This window comes from Sceloporus undulatus, chromosome 10 (genome assembly GCF_019175285.1).
Source record: "Sceloporus undulatus isolate JIND9_A2432 ecotype Alabama chromosome 10, SceUnd_v1.1, whole genome shotgun sequence".
Taxonomy (NCBI): domain Eukaryota; kingdom Metazoa; phylum Chordata; class Lepidosauria; order Squamata; family Phrynosomatidae; genus Sceloporus; species Sceloporus undulatus.
Window position 1 is genome coordinate 7,664,945 of NC_056531.1, and position 15,432 is coordinate 7,680,376.

The 15,432-nt window shown below is 45.4% G+C and overlaps 2 protein-coding genes across 22 annotated transcripts in view; both read left to right on the top strand.

The window, feature by feature from the left end:
- Positions 1-15,432, top strand: part of EP400 (E1A binding protein p400) — a 390,490-nt gene that overhangs the window by 142,715 nt on the left and 232,343 nt on the right. The window lies entirely within an intron of this gene.
- ULK1 (unc-51 like autophagy activating kinase 1) overlaps positions 1-15,432 on the top strand; it is a 151,990-nt gene that overhangs the window by 77,382 nt on the left and 59,176 nt on the right. For all 4 annotated transcript variants that reach the window (XM_042441548.1, XM_042441545.1, XM_042441547.1 and 1 more), the window contains exon 10: positions 14,431-14,513. In XM_042441548.1, the coding sequence (XP_042297482.1) occupies positions 14,431-14,513 (83 nt within the window). The remainder of the gene's footprint in view (positions 1-14,430; positions 14,514-15,432) is intronic.

Genomic DNA, 15,432 nt, shown 5'->3' on the forward strand with positions numbered 1-15,432 from the left:
AACAACACTTCCTCAGAGGTTGGAGCCGCTCCCTCATACGATAGAGAGAGTCTTAAACAGAGCTTAATGCCAGTGGGTGTCAGGCATATAACTTATTGCTTGAAGGGATAGTCCATGCATGCCTCAGAAGGGAGAATATGACCATAGAGATGAGCCTTGGGGGTCCTCTAAATCAGATGTGCCATGCAATGATTCTAAAAACTATGTCAACACCCTAGTCATAAAAAGATAATGAAGTCAAAGTTTTACTGAGAAAGAGTTCAAGACAGGGGTCGCGTCCCAAGATGCGACATCAGATTTGGGCGCGTATAGCTAAGCAGGGGAAGAGGTGGGGTTTGAGTGTTGAAACAGGTGACAGAAGTATATCTGAGTCGGAGATCAGTGTTGCATTCCCTGCTCGCCATGGAAACCACTGGGTGACGGAGCACTGAACAATCACACTTGTTCATCGGTCAGAACATAGATAGGTTTACTTTAGTGCGGGTTCCTGAGTAAGGAAGTGACTGGAAAAGGCATAGCACACCACATTTTGGGCACTAGCGTCCCTAGGCTCGCCCCTCCTTTCCTCCCTAGTCAGCTAAAGGGGAAATCAAGTTTAGAAAGGTTATTTGTGTCAGATGAGGGCTATAAATTGTGGTAGTGTGGGCAGGAGGCGGATTTTACAGGTTATCCAACAAACAAAAACCGTTTTCAAGCACAAGAGAAGTCACAAAGGCAACCCACATGCCTTGTAATGCGCTATGTTCAGCAGAAAAAGTAGGAGCTTTTGTGTTGCACCGAAGTTTCCTGTATTTAGAGCGTAAATAGAGCGTGTCTAATAGCATGGTCTGTGAAATCTTATGTCGCTTCGCAGGCCATGTTCTAGAACCGAAGGGCGAGAAGGGCGGGGGCTGCAATAGAATGGACCATAGAAATTGTCACATACAGGTAAATACAGGCATGTTCCCAGGCAGGTGTCTGGGGGTCACAGTATGATGTTTGTAACAGAAGTGCGGGACGACATGAATGCTCATTCTCCTTAAGGAAATAGCTGCTTGGCCCCCGTGCCCGAAGAGGTGGGATGAAGGAATCAGTGCTACCAGCGAACGACTTCCAGATGCGGCAGGTACAGGAGGTCAGACGAGGGGGCCATTAGGTTCGAGGAACTAGCGACCAAAGGCAAGGAAACCTGTCAGGTTGGAGGGACGTCAATGGGGGTGGCATCCTAGGTTGAGAAGCTGAAGGCGAAAGGGTAAACACACGACAGCAGAGTTGTTTAAGCTGTAGGTCGGACGGCCAGTGAGAACCCTTTTCAGAATGAAGAAAAATATCTGTACAAAAAGCTAGAAAAACCACCAAACCCACAAGTGCCATGGGGAGAGAGGAATTGCTAGATGGGGAAACCCAGCAGCCACAATAAAAGAAGGTGGGGAAACACCGAGAAGGCTAGTCAAGCAATAGGTGAGGTGCTCCAGCACTGGTCTGCTCATGATGGGCAACAGCGCAGTGTGGTATAGAGCGAGGGGTAAGGAAAAACGTTCTCACGCTCTTTATTTAATGTGAAAGATATATGACAACATGCCCTATCCATTGCCTCGTGAATTTAGTTTGGCATTTTCACAGTAACGGGTTGGAAATGAATCTTGGCAGCAAAAAATATAATGTTCTACCTATGCCTTGGAAATAATTTTGGAACTGAGGATGTATAGAACCATTTCTGTGACATAAGTACCGGCACTGGGGGGGTTGGTGCTCGTGGGCGAGGAAAACTGGGTTTTGTTGATACAGAGTGTTACAATTATAAGATAGTAAAAGATGGGTTTATTTATAGGGTTGCCCCTTCCCGCCTCTCCAATGGATCGAAGCGGGATTACAATAAGAATACAAATGATACAATATTAAAATGCAAATCTAAAAGCAGTATCTAAAACTGCTACAATAAAAGCAAGGTAAGGGTGTGCAGGAGGTTCTTAACGCTGAAGGTGAACGGTTTTTCTGTTATAGAAAGATGTGGGAGGTAGGCTCGCAAAAGAGATCCTCGTTAATATGGCCTTCTTAAAGACATCTAAGGTAGATATAGGCGGGCATCTCTTCTGAAGTTGTTGGTTTCATAGCATGTTTATATAGATTTGGCCCATTCCACACATGCAGACGCCAGGACTTGTCCTTATATACCCAGGACCCGGCGCCCCACAGGTGTTAAAAAAAAGTCTGCAATATTTTAGTTTTTAAAAAATGCTTCGAATCCCCCCCAAAGGTAGTCAGTGGGTGTGGGAATGCATTGCCACCGAATGTCAATGGAGGGCCACCTAAAGTCCTAAACCTAGCGTTTAAAAACAATGTTTGCATTTTTACACCACTTGACCCAGTGTTACATTTTCACTTCCTTTGGGGGAAAGCTGCGATCCAGGAAAGCTATTGCTGAGAAGCTAATGAACATTCTCTAACGTGGCATACAAGCCAAGCTCCTGGAGGTAATATGGAGATATTGCCCAAACATGAAGTGGCATCATAGTGCAGAGGGGGGGGAGGGGGGTCATTATTCAGTGATAAATTTGGGTAAAAGAGGCTTGCCGGGAAATAGGCTGATCACAGAATGCCATGTATAGGTCCATGTGAAATATCATTGACCAGGTGGCAGGTGGAAACCAGTAGTGTACACTAGCAAAGGCTGAAGGTCATGAGCCATGTATTCAATAATGGCCATCCATGTCACAATAGAAAACATTATTTTTCCAATATTGTCCCATGGCAGAGATGCTTAACTAGCGTGGTAAGCACCCAGAGGCCAAAAAATTTTGTGAACGAACAGACAAGCACCTTTGCATGCTGCAATTGTGTGTGGGCAGGTAAGTACAGAATGCAGGGGTAACATATAATGATGCTGAAAATTACCTGATTACAGGCCCAGTATAGAAACGAGTTTGCCACCACATATACATACAAAAACACACAGACAGATGGCCACACTATACAGGATGACGTGGAAGGTTGATAAACCCCCTGGTGTAGTTTTTCCTCTAGGAGACCCTAAGGCTGCCAAAGTCTAAGAAGTAGAGCTGGCCACAAGAACAGGCAACCCCTGGTCTATGGCACATCATTACATGAGGGAGGAGGGGGTAGTTGCGCCCACGTCCTTTTTATCAAATACATCTGCAAAATGTCTGGTATTTTGAGGGTACACCATTGGAGTAGTCGTGTGGGACTCTGTGTCTTCAGTGGTGTGCCTGCACTCTGGCCATTATGTTCCTCGTCCAAGGAAAAGAGCATTTCACACAGGACAAGAGAATGGTGGGGTCCAAGGTCTGACAACCAAGGCATTTCGGACCACGGGGAAGGTGTGTGTACCCCTGCCAGAAACTGAGTCCGGTGCAACATGGGTCTTGTAATCTCCAGATTATAGCTCAGCCGTCTGATGTGACATGGGTCTGGCACGGGAGCAATGGTATAGGTCCTGGGTGCAAAAGCTAAATCCAAAATCCATAAAGTGTGTATGACAGGAGGGGCTCCCAAGTCATCATGGTGCCTCTGGCATTGGCTGGGCATCAGCTACAAATAGTGACAGCTACCAGTTAAGGGGCGCACTTGGCGCTTATGGAGGTGGGTGTTGCCCGTTATTGCCTTGCTCTCCTATGGCTGCATGCCTCCTTCTAAACCTGGGTAGGGTTCTTGTTTTCCTCCTGCCTGACAATGGCCTCACTTCTTCTTACAAATTGTCCTCCCAACCCCGCAATATAAACAGTCCTCCTCAAGCGCTTCTCTTTTGCTGTGCTTCGTCAGCTATGCTGAGTTGCCAAGTTTTGCTTCCCGCGAGCGCTCACTACATGTGTTTTTTCCCTCATAGGAATTCAGGTCGTACAATAGGTGTCCACCTGTGGTGTCCAGGAAAGTATGTCAGTGTCCACACCCGGAGTAGGCACCTGTGCAGGCCTGTATGTTGTTCCAGATTGTCCACTAATGCAAATGTGCCTGCTCAATAAGCAGCTTTCAAGTATCAGGAGGAAGCCTGTGAGTCATGCGTCATCCGGATCTCAGCGGCCAGCCCTTCCTTTGTACACCTCCCGTGAAGTCGAGGTCATTGTAACGCCAGATCGGTTGACGGACCAGGAGCGAAAGCGGTAGTGTAGGCTCCATACAGGTCCCTTTCTCCCCTTTGGCAGCTGGTGAAGTCTGGCTGTTTGATAGTGGTGCACGTTGGCACTTGGGTCTCCCCACAACCATCTCTCAACTGTCTGTAGTTAAGGTCCTCTTCTATTTTAACACTGGGGCGTGTTCTTGGGGACGTGCTAGTAATTGCGGTAGGCCGCAGGTCTTTAGCAGCCATGTCAGTCACAACTACTTCATGAAGGCCACTTGGGTGGCTCGTTCTCTAACCTGTTATATGAGCACCGTTCAGCAGTTTCGCATAAAGGTTTCCAACGTGAGGCAGTGGTCGGTCCACGCGAAGACTGTGTTTTCTCGTCAGAAGCCATAGGGGAGCCGCGGGTGAGGGGACCCTACAGGGCGGTGAGCTGGTCGCAGAGCACAGGCGTGTCTGGACGTTAATTAAGGGTGCGCATCTGTAGGAAGGGAGAACGGGGACTTCATCTTCGGTATCACACCGTTTGCAGGTCGCACCATCCTGTATGATTTTGGTGCCTTTAAAGGTCTTGTTTTCGCTTGGTAGTTTCCATGCTTTAGGCAACTATAATTGAAGTCGAGCTTTATCCTGTCCCAAACACATCTGGGCAACCAGCCAAACGCGGTTTGCTACACGTTGATAGCCAGCAGCTAATGAGCTAGTCAGGTGCCAGCAGGAGCGACCTGTACAGGTTCACCTTAGTTTTATCTTTAAATACAAGGCCTTAAATCGTGCAACAGAGTTTCGGATTAACATCCAAGGTCAGTGTACCTGGCATCTCGTTGTGCACAAACACAGTCCGGGTCTGTACATGGACATCCAGGAGTCAACAAACATGGTCCCCAGGGTCAAGCTCAAGGTTTAGGAACAGTGGGAACCAGGGTGAGTTTCCTGATCATTGGTTGTGACACCGCGGGGGGGGAGCTGTCGGCGCGAGGCAGGGCAGGGCTATTCGAGTGTGCTAAATCAGCACCTCAACGCAGCTAGCTAGCTTAATTAATGTTGCTGCTGGTTCCTACAAACTCTGAAGCCCGTGCCCTTTATTGTCTCCACTTGGTGAATGATCGAGGTAAGTGGTCTCTCTATATCGTGAAGGCAGGACCATCTCTGCCAGAGCTGGGACTGCACTTTGGTCTGTCGTCTGAGACGGTTTGGCTCAGGATCTTCTCCTGCTCTGTTTCACACAGATTCCCTCATGTCCACTGCTTCGGACGCCTCTGAGGTCAGAGCCCATGTCCCACGCCCGTCCTGGAACCAGGGGCAGTGACAGAATCATTGACATTACATACACCATCCATGTAACTTCTCCCTCAAGGTGCTGGAGGAAGGGAAGACTTTTTTTTTCCCTCCTTCGTTCCCACCACGGTGTGGCTAGAGCAGTTGAACCTCTGCCTCCCGTCAGTAAGCGGGGGAATACAAGCGCTGACCAAAAAGGGCTTGTGCACATGTTAGGTCTGCTCCCCTTGCAGTCCCCGTTCTGCTCTTTGTGGAAGATTCTCATAGTTTTTTTTCGTGTCATCACCGTTCAGGAATGTTTGTGAGTGGATCCAAAATGAACCAGAAGTAGAAAATGAGGCAGATGTTAGGGGGATTTGACGTCCCTGGCAGAGGAAGTCCTCCAACCAGCGCAAGGTGTCTGTCCATGGCGTGAAAGATAGGTATGGGTCTACTGGTGGGAAGGCGATAGACCGTAGACAGGATGTGGATGAAGAGGACACGTGGTGGGTAGCAGGCCGTGTGCGACGACTGGAGGTGTGTAAATGCCCTGGTTACCACCGCACACAGGGTTAGTTTAATTGACATCACGAGGCTGAGGGGGGTGCCTGACCCGTTTGCTTGCTTACTGGTCCGCATACTCTTTCCTTTTTCCTACCTAGTTTTTTCTCCTGTGTTTCAATGCTTCCTTCCCTCCAAAATCCATAAACCTAAAGTGAGAGGCGGGCGGCTGGGGCGCTTGTTTGACATTTTTCTTTTTCTGCGGAGACTGCCCTGGTTCTGGCTGGAAAGAAGGGGGGGGGGGAGAATTCAATCTCTTTCCAGCCAGAACCAGGGCAGTCTCCTGTCAGAAAAATGTCAGCCCCCCCCTTTTTTTTTTGCCTTCTTCATCTGGAGGGAAGGAGATTGAAACAGGAAAAATAGGTAGAAAAAGAAAGAGTATGCGGACCAGTAAGCAAGCAAAGGGTCAGGCACCCCTCCTCAGCTCTGATGTCAATTAACACTAACCTGTTTGGTGTTAACCAGGGCATTTACACACCTCACAGCTCTCCACCACTGCCTGCCTACCCACCCTGTGTCCTCTTCATCCACATCCTCCTGTCTATCTCCTTTCCCACCAGTAGCCCCATACCTCTCTTTCACGCCATGGCACTATGACACCTCTGCCTTGGTTTGAGGCTTCCTCTGCCAGACGTCAAACCCTCTCCCCTCTGCCTCTTTTCTACTTCCTGGTTCATTTTGGATCCCATCAAAACATTCTGAAGGGTATGACAGAATAATAAAACTACAGAATCTTCCACAGAGCTAGAAGGGACTGCAAGGGGAGCAGACTAACATGTGCACAAGTCCCTTTTTGGTCAGCGCTTTGTATTCCCCCGCTTCTGAGGAGCAGAGTTCAATCTGCTCTAGCCACAACGTGGTGGGAAGAAGGAGGAAAAAGTCTTCCCTTCCCTCCAGCACCTCTGAGGGAAGGTTTAATGGATGGTGTAATTGTTAATGATTCTGTCATGCCCTGGTTCCAGGACGTGGACATGGGCTCTGACTCAGAGGCTGAAGCAGTGGACATGATGGGATCTGCTGCTGAAACAGAGCAGGAGAAGATTCCTGAGCCACACGTCTCAGAGACAGACCAAAGTGCAGTACCAGCTCTGGCAGAGAGTCCTGCCCATTCAGATATAGAAGACCACTTACCTCGATCTATTTTCACCAAGTGGAGACAATAAAGGGAGGGCTTCAGAGTTTGTAGGAAGCAGCAATTAATTAAGCTGTAGCTGCGTTGAGGTGCTGATTTATGAATTCGTAGCCCTGCCTTCCGGGAGTTGTCAAAAATTATCAGACCTACCTGGTTCCCTATCCTGTTCCTAAACTCTATGCTTGACCTGGACTATGTTTGTTGACTCTGGATGTCATGTACCTGACCTGGACTGTGTTTGTGCACATGAGATGCCAGGTACCTGACTTGGATGTTACTGAACTCTGTTTGAGATTTAAGGCTTGTATTTAAAGTAAAATAAGTGCTGAACTGTAAGGTGCTCTGTGACTTGACTTGCTCATTAGCTGCTGGCTATCAACTGTGTAGCAACCAGCGTTTGGCTGGTTGCCCAGACTGTGTTTGGGACAGGATAATCTCTGACCTTCAATTATAGTTGCTAAGCATGGAAACCTTACCAAGAAAACCAGACTTTAAAGGCACAAATCATCCAGATGGTGGCTGCAATCGGTGATTTACAGATGCAGCTTAATTAACTCCAGACAGCTCGTGCTCCAGCTCAGTGTAGGGTCCCTATGGCTATGCCTGAGAAGTTTGGTGGAGACACTGCTCAGTTGGAAACCTTTATTGCAAACTGTAAGGTGTATATACAGGTTAGAGAAGAGTCCACCCAAGTGGCCTTCATGAGTAGTTTGCTGACTGACATGGCTGCTAAATGGGCTACTCCATTACTACATCAGAACAGCCCTGTGTTAAATAGATAGAAGGATTACCTACAGAAGTTGAGAGATGTTGTGGGGAGATCCAGTGCAAAGTGACACTATCAAACAGCAGATTCATCAGCTGCCAAAGGGGAAAGGGACTGTATGAGCCTACACCACAGCTTTCTGCCTCCTGGTTCAAGATCTGGCTTACAATGACCTCGACCTTCAGGAGGTGTACAAAGGAAGGGCTGGCTGCTGAGATCCTGGATGAGCTGACTCATAGTGCTTCTCCTGCTACTTGAAGCTGCTTATTGAGCAGGCCCTTTGCATTAGTGGACATCTGGAACACATACAGGCCTGCACAGGTGCTACTCCCTGGGCTGCTGGACCTCCTGCTACTTACTTTCCTGCCACCACAGGTGGACCCCCTACTTGTGCTATTCCTCCTGAGAAACCCATGTAGCTGAGGGGAGCACGACTTGGCCTCAGCATAGCTGAGAAGAAGCAGAGAAGGCTTACAGGACTGTTTATATTGCGGGTTGGGAGACAACTTTGTAAGAAGAAGTGAGGCCTTTGCCAGGCAGGAAACAAGCCCTCCCAGGTTTAGAAGGGGTCTGCAGCCTAGGAGAGCAAGGCATAAGGGCAACACCACCTCATACAGAGCCCAAGTGAGGCCCCTTACTGGTAGCTGTCACTATTTGGGTAGCTGATGCCCAGCCAATGCCAGTAGGCACCATGATTGACTTGGGAGCCTGTAACAACTTTATGGATTTAGCTTTTGCAACCCAGGACCATATACCCATGCTCCCGCTGCCAGACCCATGACACATCAGACTGCTGAGCTAACTCTGGAGATACAAGACCATGTTGCACAGACTCAGTTTTTCTTGGCAGTGGTACCACATTTCCCCGTGGTCCTGGAAATGCCTTGGTTGTCTAGACATGACCCCACATCTCTTGGTCCTGTTGTGAAATGCTCTTTTCCTTGGAGAGGAACATAATTGGCCAGAGTGAGTGCACACCACTGAAGAAACAGAGTCCACAGACTCCTCAATGGTGCTACCCTCAAAATACCAGAATTTTGCAGATGTATTTGATAAAAAGGAAGTGGGGCAACTACCCCCCTCCTCCAATCATGTATATGACTGTGCCATAGACCAGGGTGCCTGTTCTTGCTGGCCAGCTCTACTTCTTATTGGAGCTAGACTTGGCAGCCTTATGGGTCTTCCTAGAGAAAAAGCTACACCAGGGGTTTATTCAACCTTCCACGCCCCCTGCAGGGGCACCTGTCTTGTTTGTGTAGAAGTGTGGCAAACTCAGTTTCTATACTGGGCCTTGAATCAGGTAATTATTCAGAATCATTATCTGTTACCCCTGATTCTGTAATTACTGGAACAATTGCAGCATGCAAAGGTGTTCACAAAACTGGACCTCTGGGGGCTTACAAGCTAGTCCGTATCTATGCCAGGGACAAATGGAAAACTGTTTCAGACCAGGTATGGCCATTATGAATACATGGTCATGCCCTTCAGCCTTTGCAGTGCCCACGGTTTTCCAGCACTTTGTCAATGATATTTTCCATGACTATTTACATGGATTTGTGATCATTTATTTGGAAGATTTTTAAAAATTTATTCCCTGAATCAGACTGCACATGATGCTCATGTTTGGGCAGTTCTCCAATTCCTCCAGGAGCATTGGCTGTATGCCACGTTAGAGAACTGTTCATTCAGCTTCTCAGCAATAGACTTCCTGGGATAGCAGCTTTCCCCCAAAGGAGTGAAAATGAACCTGGTCAAGTTGGGTTGTAAAAATTGCAAAAATTGTTTTTAACGCTAGGATGGCCTCCAGACATGGTGGCAATGCCTTCCACACCCACTAGAATACATTTGGGGGGATTCTGAAGCATTTTTTTAAAAAATAAATATTGCAAGACTTTTTTTTAACACCTGTGGGGGCCTGGGTATTATAAGGAAAGTCCTGGAGTCTGCATGTGGGCCAAATCTATATCAACATGCTATGAAACAACCTTCAAGAAGAGATCCGCCTCATATCTACCTTAGATGTCTTTAAGAAGGCATTAAAGACGGATCTCTTCTGGCGAGCCTACCTCCCACATCTTCTATAAAGAAAAACGGTTCACCTCAGGTCAGAATTGCCATTTATTGATTTTATTGTAGCAGTTTTAGATACTGTATTTTAGATTTGCATTTTACATATTGTATCATTTGTATTCTTGTTGTAATCCCGCTTCGATCCATTGGGAGAGGCGGGAAATATAAATAACATTTTACTATTATTATATTGTAACATCTGTATCAACAACCACAGTTTTCATCGCCACTGAGAAGTGGGTATTATGTAAAGCAAATGGTTCTTAATCCCTCAGTTCAAAATATTCCAACAGGAATAGGTCAGAACAGTATATTTTTTGCTGCCAAGATTCATTTCCAACCCAGTTACTGTGAAAATTGCAACTAAATTCAGAGGCAATTGGGATAGGGCATGTTGTCATAGTCTTTCAAATTAAAGAGTGTTGAGCAAGCCCTAGCTCTACTACACCACTGGCTGTTGCCCATCAGAGCAGACCAGAGCTGGAGCACCTAATCCTTATGGATTGACTAGGCCTTCTGGGGTCCCAGTTTGGCCTGCTGGGTTTCCCCATATAGCAATTCCCTCTTCTCCATGGCACTGTGGTTTGGTGGTTTTCCAGCTTTTGTACAGATATTTTTCTTCCATTCTGAAAGAGGTCTCACTGGCAGTAAGAACATAAAGCTAAAATATGCTGGTAGTTTGTGTCTTACCCTTTCGCCTTCAGCTCTGTCCAACACTAGAATGCCACCCCAAATTGAATTTGTCCCTCAACCTGAAAGGTTTCCTGCCCTTGGAGTAGATAGTACTGAACTAACTGGACTAATTGGACAAATAGTCTGACCTAATGTACTGCAGCATATGGAATGTGGTCCTGCTGGAGCATGATTATCCTTCATCCCAACCTCTTGGGCAAGCAGCTATTTCCTTAAGGAGACCATGGAGCATCTCAAGTGTCCAGCACTTCCTGTTACAAAACATTCATCATGTTGACAGCACTGCCTGGGAACATGCCTGTCATTTACTGTATGCCGAAAACTTCCTCCTATGGTCCATTTATTGCAGCTGTTTCTGCCCTCTAGGTTCTAGAAATGGCTTGTGAAGAGACATAAGAGTTTCACAGAAAATGCTAGACAGTTTTTTAAGCCTCTACAAAGGACATTGGTGCACAAAAGCTCCTATTTTTCTGCTGAACATAGAGCATTAACAAGCATGTGGTTGCCTTTGTGAATCTCCTTGTGCTTGAAAAAGGTTTTCTGTTTGTTTTGGATAACTGTTAAAATCCGCTTGCCCAATACAACCCATAATCTGAAAAAATAACTTTCTAAACTCTGATTTCCCTACTTTAGATGAAGGGAGGAAAGGGAGGGGAGAGATAGGGAGATAGTGCCCAAATGTTGTTGTTGTATGCCTTCAAGTCACTTCTTACTTAGGAAGACCCTAAAGTAAACCTATCATATGGTTTTCTGAGACTTAAAAAGTGTGACTTGTCCAGTGTCACCCAGTGGATTTCCATGGCTGAGCAGGGAATTGAACCCTGATCTCCAGAACCCTAGTTCAACACTCAAACCACTATACCATGCTAGCTATCTTCCCAAATATTATCTTCAGGTACTTATTTTGACTTTTCTCAGTAAAACTGAATTCCAACATGAATAGTGTATGACAAGTTTTAGAATCATAGAATCTGAAGAGACCACAAGGGCCATCCAGTCCAACCCCCTGACATGCAGGAACTCCCAATCAAAGCATCCCTGACATGGCCATACAGCCTCTGTTTAAAGATCTCCAAGGAGGGAAAGTCTAACATTCTGAGGAAGTGTGTTCCACTCTCAAAGATGTTCCTCCTAATGTTTAGGTGGAATATCTTTTCCTGTAGCTTGCATCCATTGCTCCGGGTCCTGTTCTTTGGAGCAGCAGAAAAGAAGCTTGCTCCCTCCTCAATATGACATCCCTTCAAATATTTAAACAGGGCTATCATGTCACCTCTTAACTTTCTCTTCTCCAGGCTAAACATCCCCAGTTCCCTAATTTGTTCCTTATAGGGCATGGTTTCCAGACCCTTCACCATTTTAGTCACCCTTCTTTGGACACGCTCCAGTTTCTCAACATACTTTTTGAATTGTGGTGTCCAGAACTGGACACAGGTGGGGCCTGACAAAGCAGAATAAAGTGGCACTATTACTTTCCTTGATCTAGACACTATATTTTGCATTGGTCTTTTTAGTTGCCACATCACACTGTTGACTCATGTTCAACTTATTGTCTACTTGGACTCCTAGATCTCTTTTACATGTAGTCTTAAGCCAGGTGTTCCCCCATCCTATATCTGTGCATTTCATTTTTCCACCCTATGTGCAGTACCTTACATTTCTCTATGTTGAATTTCCTTTTGTTAGCTTTCGCCCAGCTTTCTAGTATATTCAGGTCATTTTGAATTTTGATCCAGCTCTCTAGGCAGGAGCTACTCCTCCTGATTTGGAATCAGGGCAGTTCAAGTTATCTAAATGCTAGGTTAGAAAATCCAAATGGCAAACTTTAGTAAATGCTAAGAAAGCTCCAGTTCTGGTCCATAGAATAGTTCCCATTTACTTATATAGAATCTGTGCAGGATTCATTCTGTTTTCAGGTCTAGTTATGGAACAGAGACAGCTTTGGTCACCTTGGTGGATGAGCTATGCTGAGAGCTAGATGGGTGGAGTGTGTCCTTGTTGATTCTACTGGACCCCTCGGTGGCTTTCAGTATCATCAACCATGATATCCTACTGGGTCACTTTGCTGGAATGGGATTTGGGGGCACTGTTTTACAGTGGTTTCATTCCTTCCTGGAGGATGAACCCAGAAGATGGTTCTGGGGGACTCCTGTTTGACTCCTTGGCTGTTGACCTTCCGGGTTTAGTTCTCTCTCATGGCATTTAACGTATACATGAAACCACTGGGAGAAGTTGTCCGGAGTTTTGGGGTTCAGTGCCATCAGTATGCAGATGACACCCAACACTACTTCTCCTTTCCAGCCCAATCTAAGGAACTTGTCCTGGTCCTAAACCTGGTTCCTGTCATTAGTAATGGACTGGATGAGGATAAACAAATTAAAACTTAATCCATACAAGATGAAGCTGCTCCTAGTCAGTTGGAGCGCAGATAAGGGAATAGGCATTAGGATGGAGTTACACTCCCCCAACAACATAGGTTTGCAGCTTGGGTGTATTCCTGGATTCACCTCTAAACCCAGGTTTCAGCAGTGGCTAGGAATTCATTTGCACGGTTAAAGCTTGTATGCTAGCTGTCTCCATTCCTTGAGACATCAGATCTGGCCATGGTGGCACATGCTTTAGTTACATTCTGGTTGGATTATTGTAATATGCTCTACATAGGGCTGTCTTTGAAGAGTGTTTGGCAACTTCAACTGATTCAAAGAGCTGCAACCAGATTACTAATGGGCTCTGGCTATAAGAAATACACAACTCCCTGGTTGCAACAGCTCCACTAGCTACTGGTCCATTTCCAGGCACATGTCAAAGTGCTGGTTATGACCTTTAAAGCCTTTCACGGCTCAGGTCCAGGTTATTTGAATGTCCATATTCTCTCTTACTAACCATGCTTTGATACCTGCTGGGGAGGCCCTTCTCTCTGTCCCTTTTCCCTCACTGGTACATCTGGTGGGAACATGGGGGACAGGGCCTTCTCAGTGGCTGGTCCCAGGCTCTGGAACTCCCTTCCCAGAGATGTTAGACTGGTACTCTCCCTATTTTCTTTTGACAGATGAGCAAAGACTTTTCAATTCCAATAGGCATTTGATGTATGATATTATAATGTCCATCTTACACAATTCACTGGATATTGCTAATTGTTGTGCTGATGTATGTGTGTGTGTTTTAATGATATATGTTTTAACCTGGTTTTAACTTTTGCTGAGTCTTTAATTGTGTTTTAACTTTTATATTTTGTGGATTTTAAACAATTTTTTTAATCATTGTAAGTCACTTCGAGTTCCAATATGGGGAAAAGGTGGGATAGAGATCATGATAGATGGCCCATAGATGGCCAAAAGCAGCTTCCTATTGACAATTGGGTCTCAGTGAGATGTAGCCTATAAGTATTGTCCTTTCTTTTATGTCAGGTCAGGACAGTACACCTTCAGCTGAGTTTTTTTCAACTGTGTATGTGTGTGTGTAGTTTCATGTTGCCTGTCAACTTATGGCAACCCCATAAGCATGGATTTCATAGGGTTTTCTTAGGCAAGGGATATGCAGTTCCTTTGCCAGTTCATTCCTATGAAATAGAGCCTACAGTACCTGGTGTTTGTAGCTATCTGCTTTCTAAAGTTTTTGCAGACAGTGGAAAACTTGACTCCTGGACCTTTGACACAGCTTGCTTCTTTTTAAAATCATTTGGGACTATTTACGTCTGATTCAGACAATAACTTATTGTTTCACATTTTGAGTTAATTTCTAGGTATGGATTTGTTTGGATTTATTTTCTGGTATTGTAAAACCACTTAAAAGTGCAAGGGAAAAAAGTGTTTGAAATTCTTATTTTCTGTGTTTTGTTGCAAAGTATGAAAAATGTGTTGTGGAGTTCTGACTGTTTTTGTTTTTGTTTTTTTAAAGCATCCCAAGAGAGACATCATCCCACTTGAGGCAACTGCTGCTGGGACTCTTGCGACGAAACTACAAGGACCGGATGGACTTTGGTAAGAGATTCTCCAGTTTGAACCTTCTTTATCTAGTTGAACCAGACCCACATCTACTGCAGCTCCTGTCTTTTGACCCGTTAGGACAGTGGTAAAGAATTATTTTTATTTTAAAGTCCGTGTTTCAGCAGAGGTAATATATTAGGGGTTACACACTGATGGTGGACAGGACAAATGACGCTTTCGGATTTCCACCTGATGATGAGCAACTTTTAATAATTAATTGTTAATTGCTAATTTTATTTTATTTTATCGATGTGTTTTTATGTGTACTTTAATGATCTGTAATCCCGCCTTCATCCATTGGGAGAGGCAGGAAAATATAAATAAACTATATTATTAAAAGAAAAGGGAATCATCGCCTAAAAGCTAATGTGAAGGAGAGGCAGTCTTAGCATGGGAAAAAGCTTTTGCTCAAAGAAATACCCCAATGCATTTCAGCTGAGAAATACTTGCACAGTCATCTTCACAAGAGGGAACATTACACATACATGACATCAATTAAAGTAAATACAAAAGTTAAATGTGTACATATCACTTACATTAACTGACAACATGAAATAATATCTGTGGAAAATTAATACAGAAAACAAATAGAATGTCATATGTAAAAAAAAAACCCTGTACTAGACTATGTCAACTTCATTCATAAGTCAAGGGCAGGTTCTGGGGCCAAAATTATGGAAATTATGACATGACCCATGGATAAGTCAAAGGTAAAATTTAGTGGCAAAGAACAAAGGAGCTAAAGCAGGGGTAGGCAACCTGCGGCCCGCGGGCCGGATGCGGCCCGGCGAGGCCTTGGGACCGGCCCCAGCCCGGTCCTGCCGCCGATTGCCGCCGGGACCTTTGGGGGGCAATTTTCTATAGAAGCCTCAGAAACATGCATTTATATTAACATTTTTTAAAAAATCAGCGA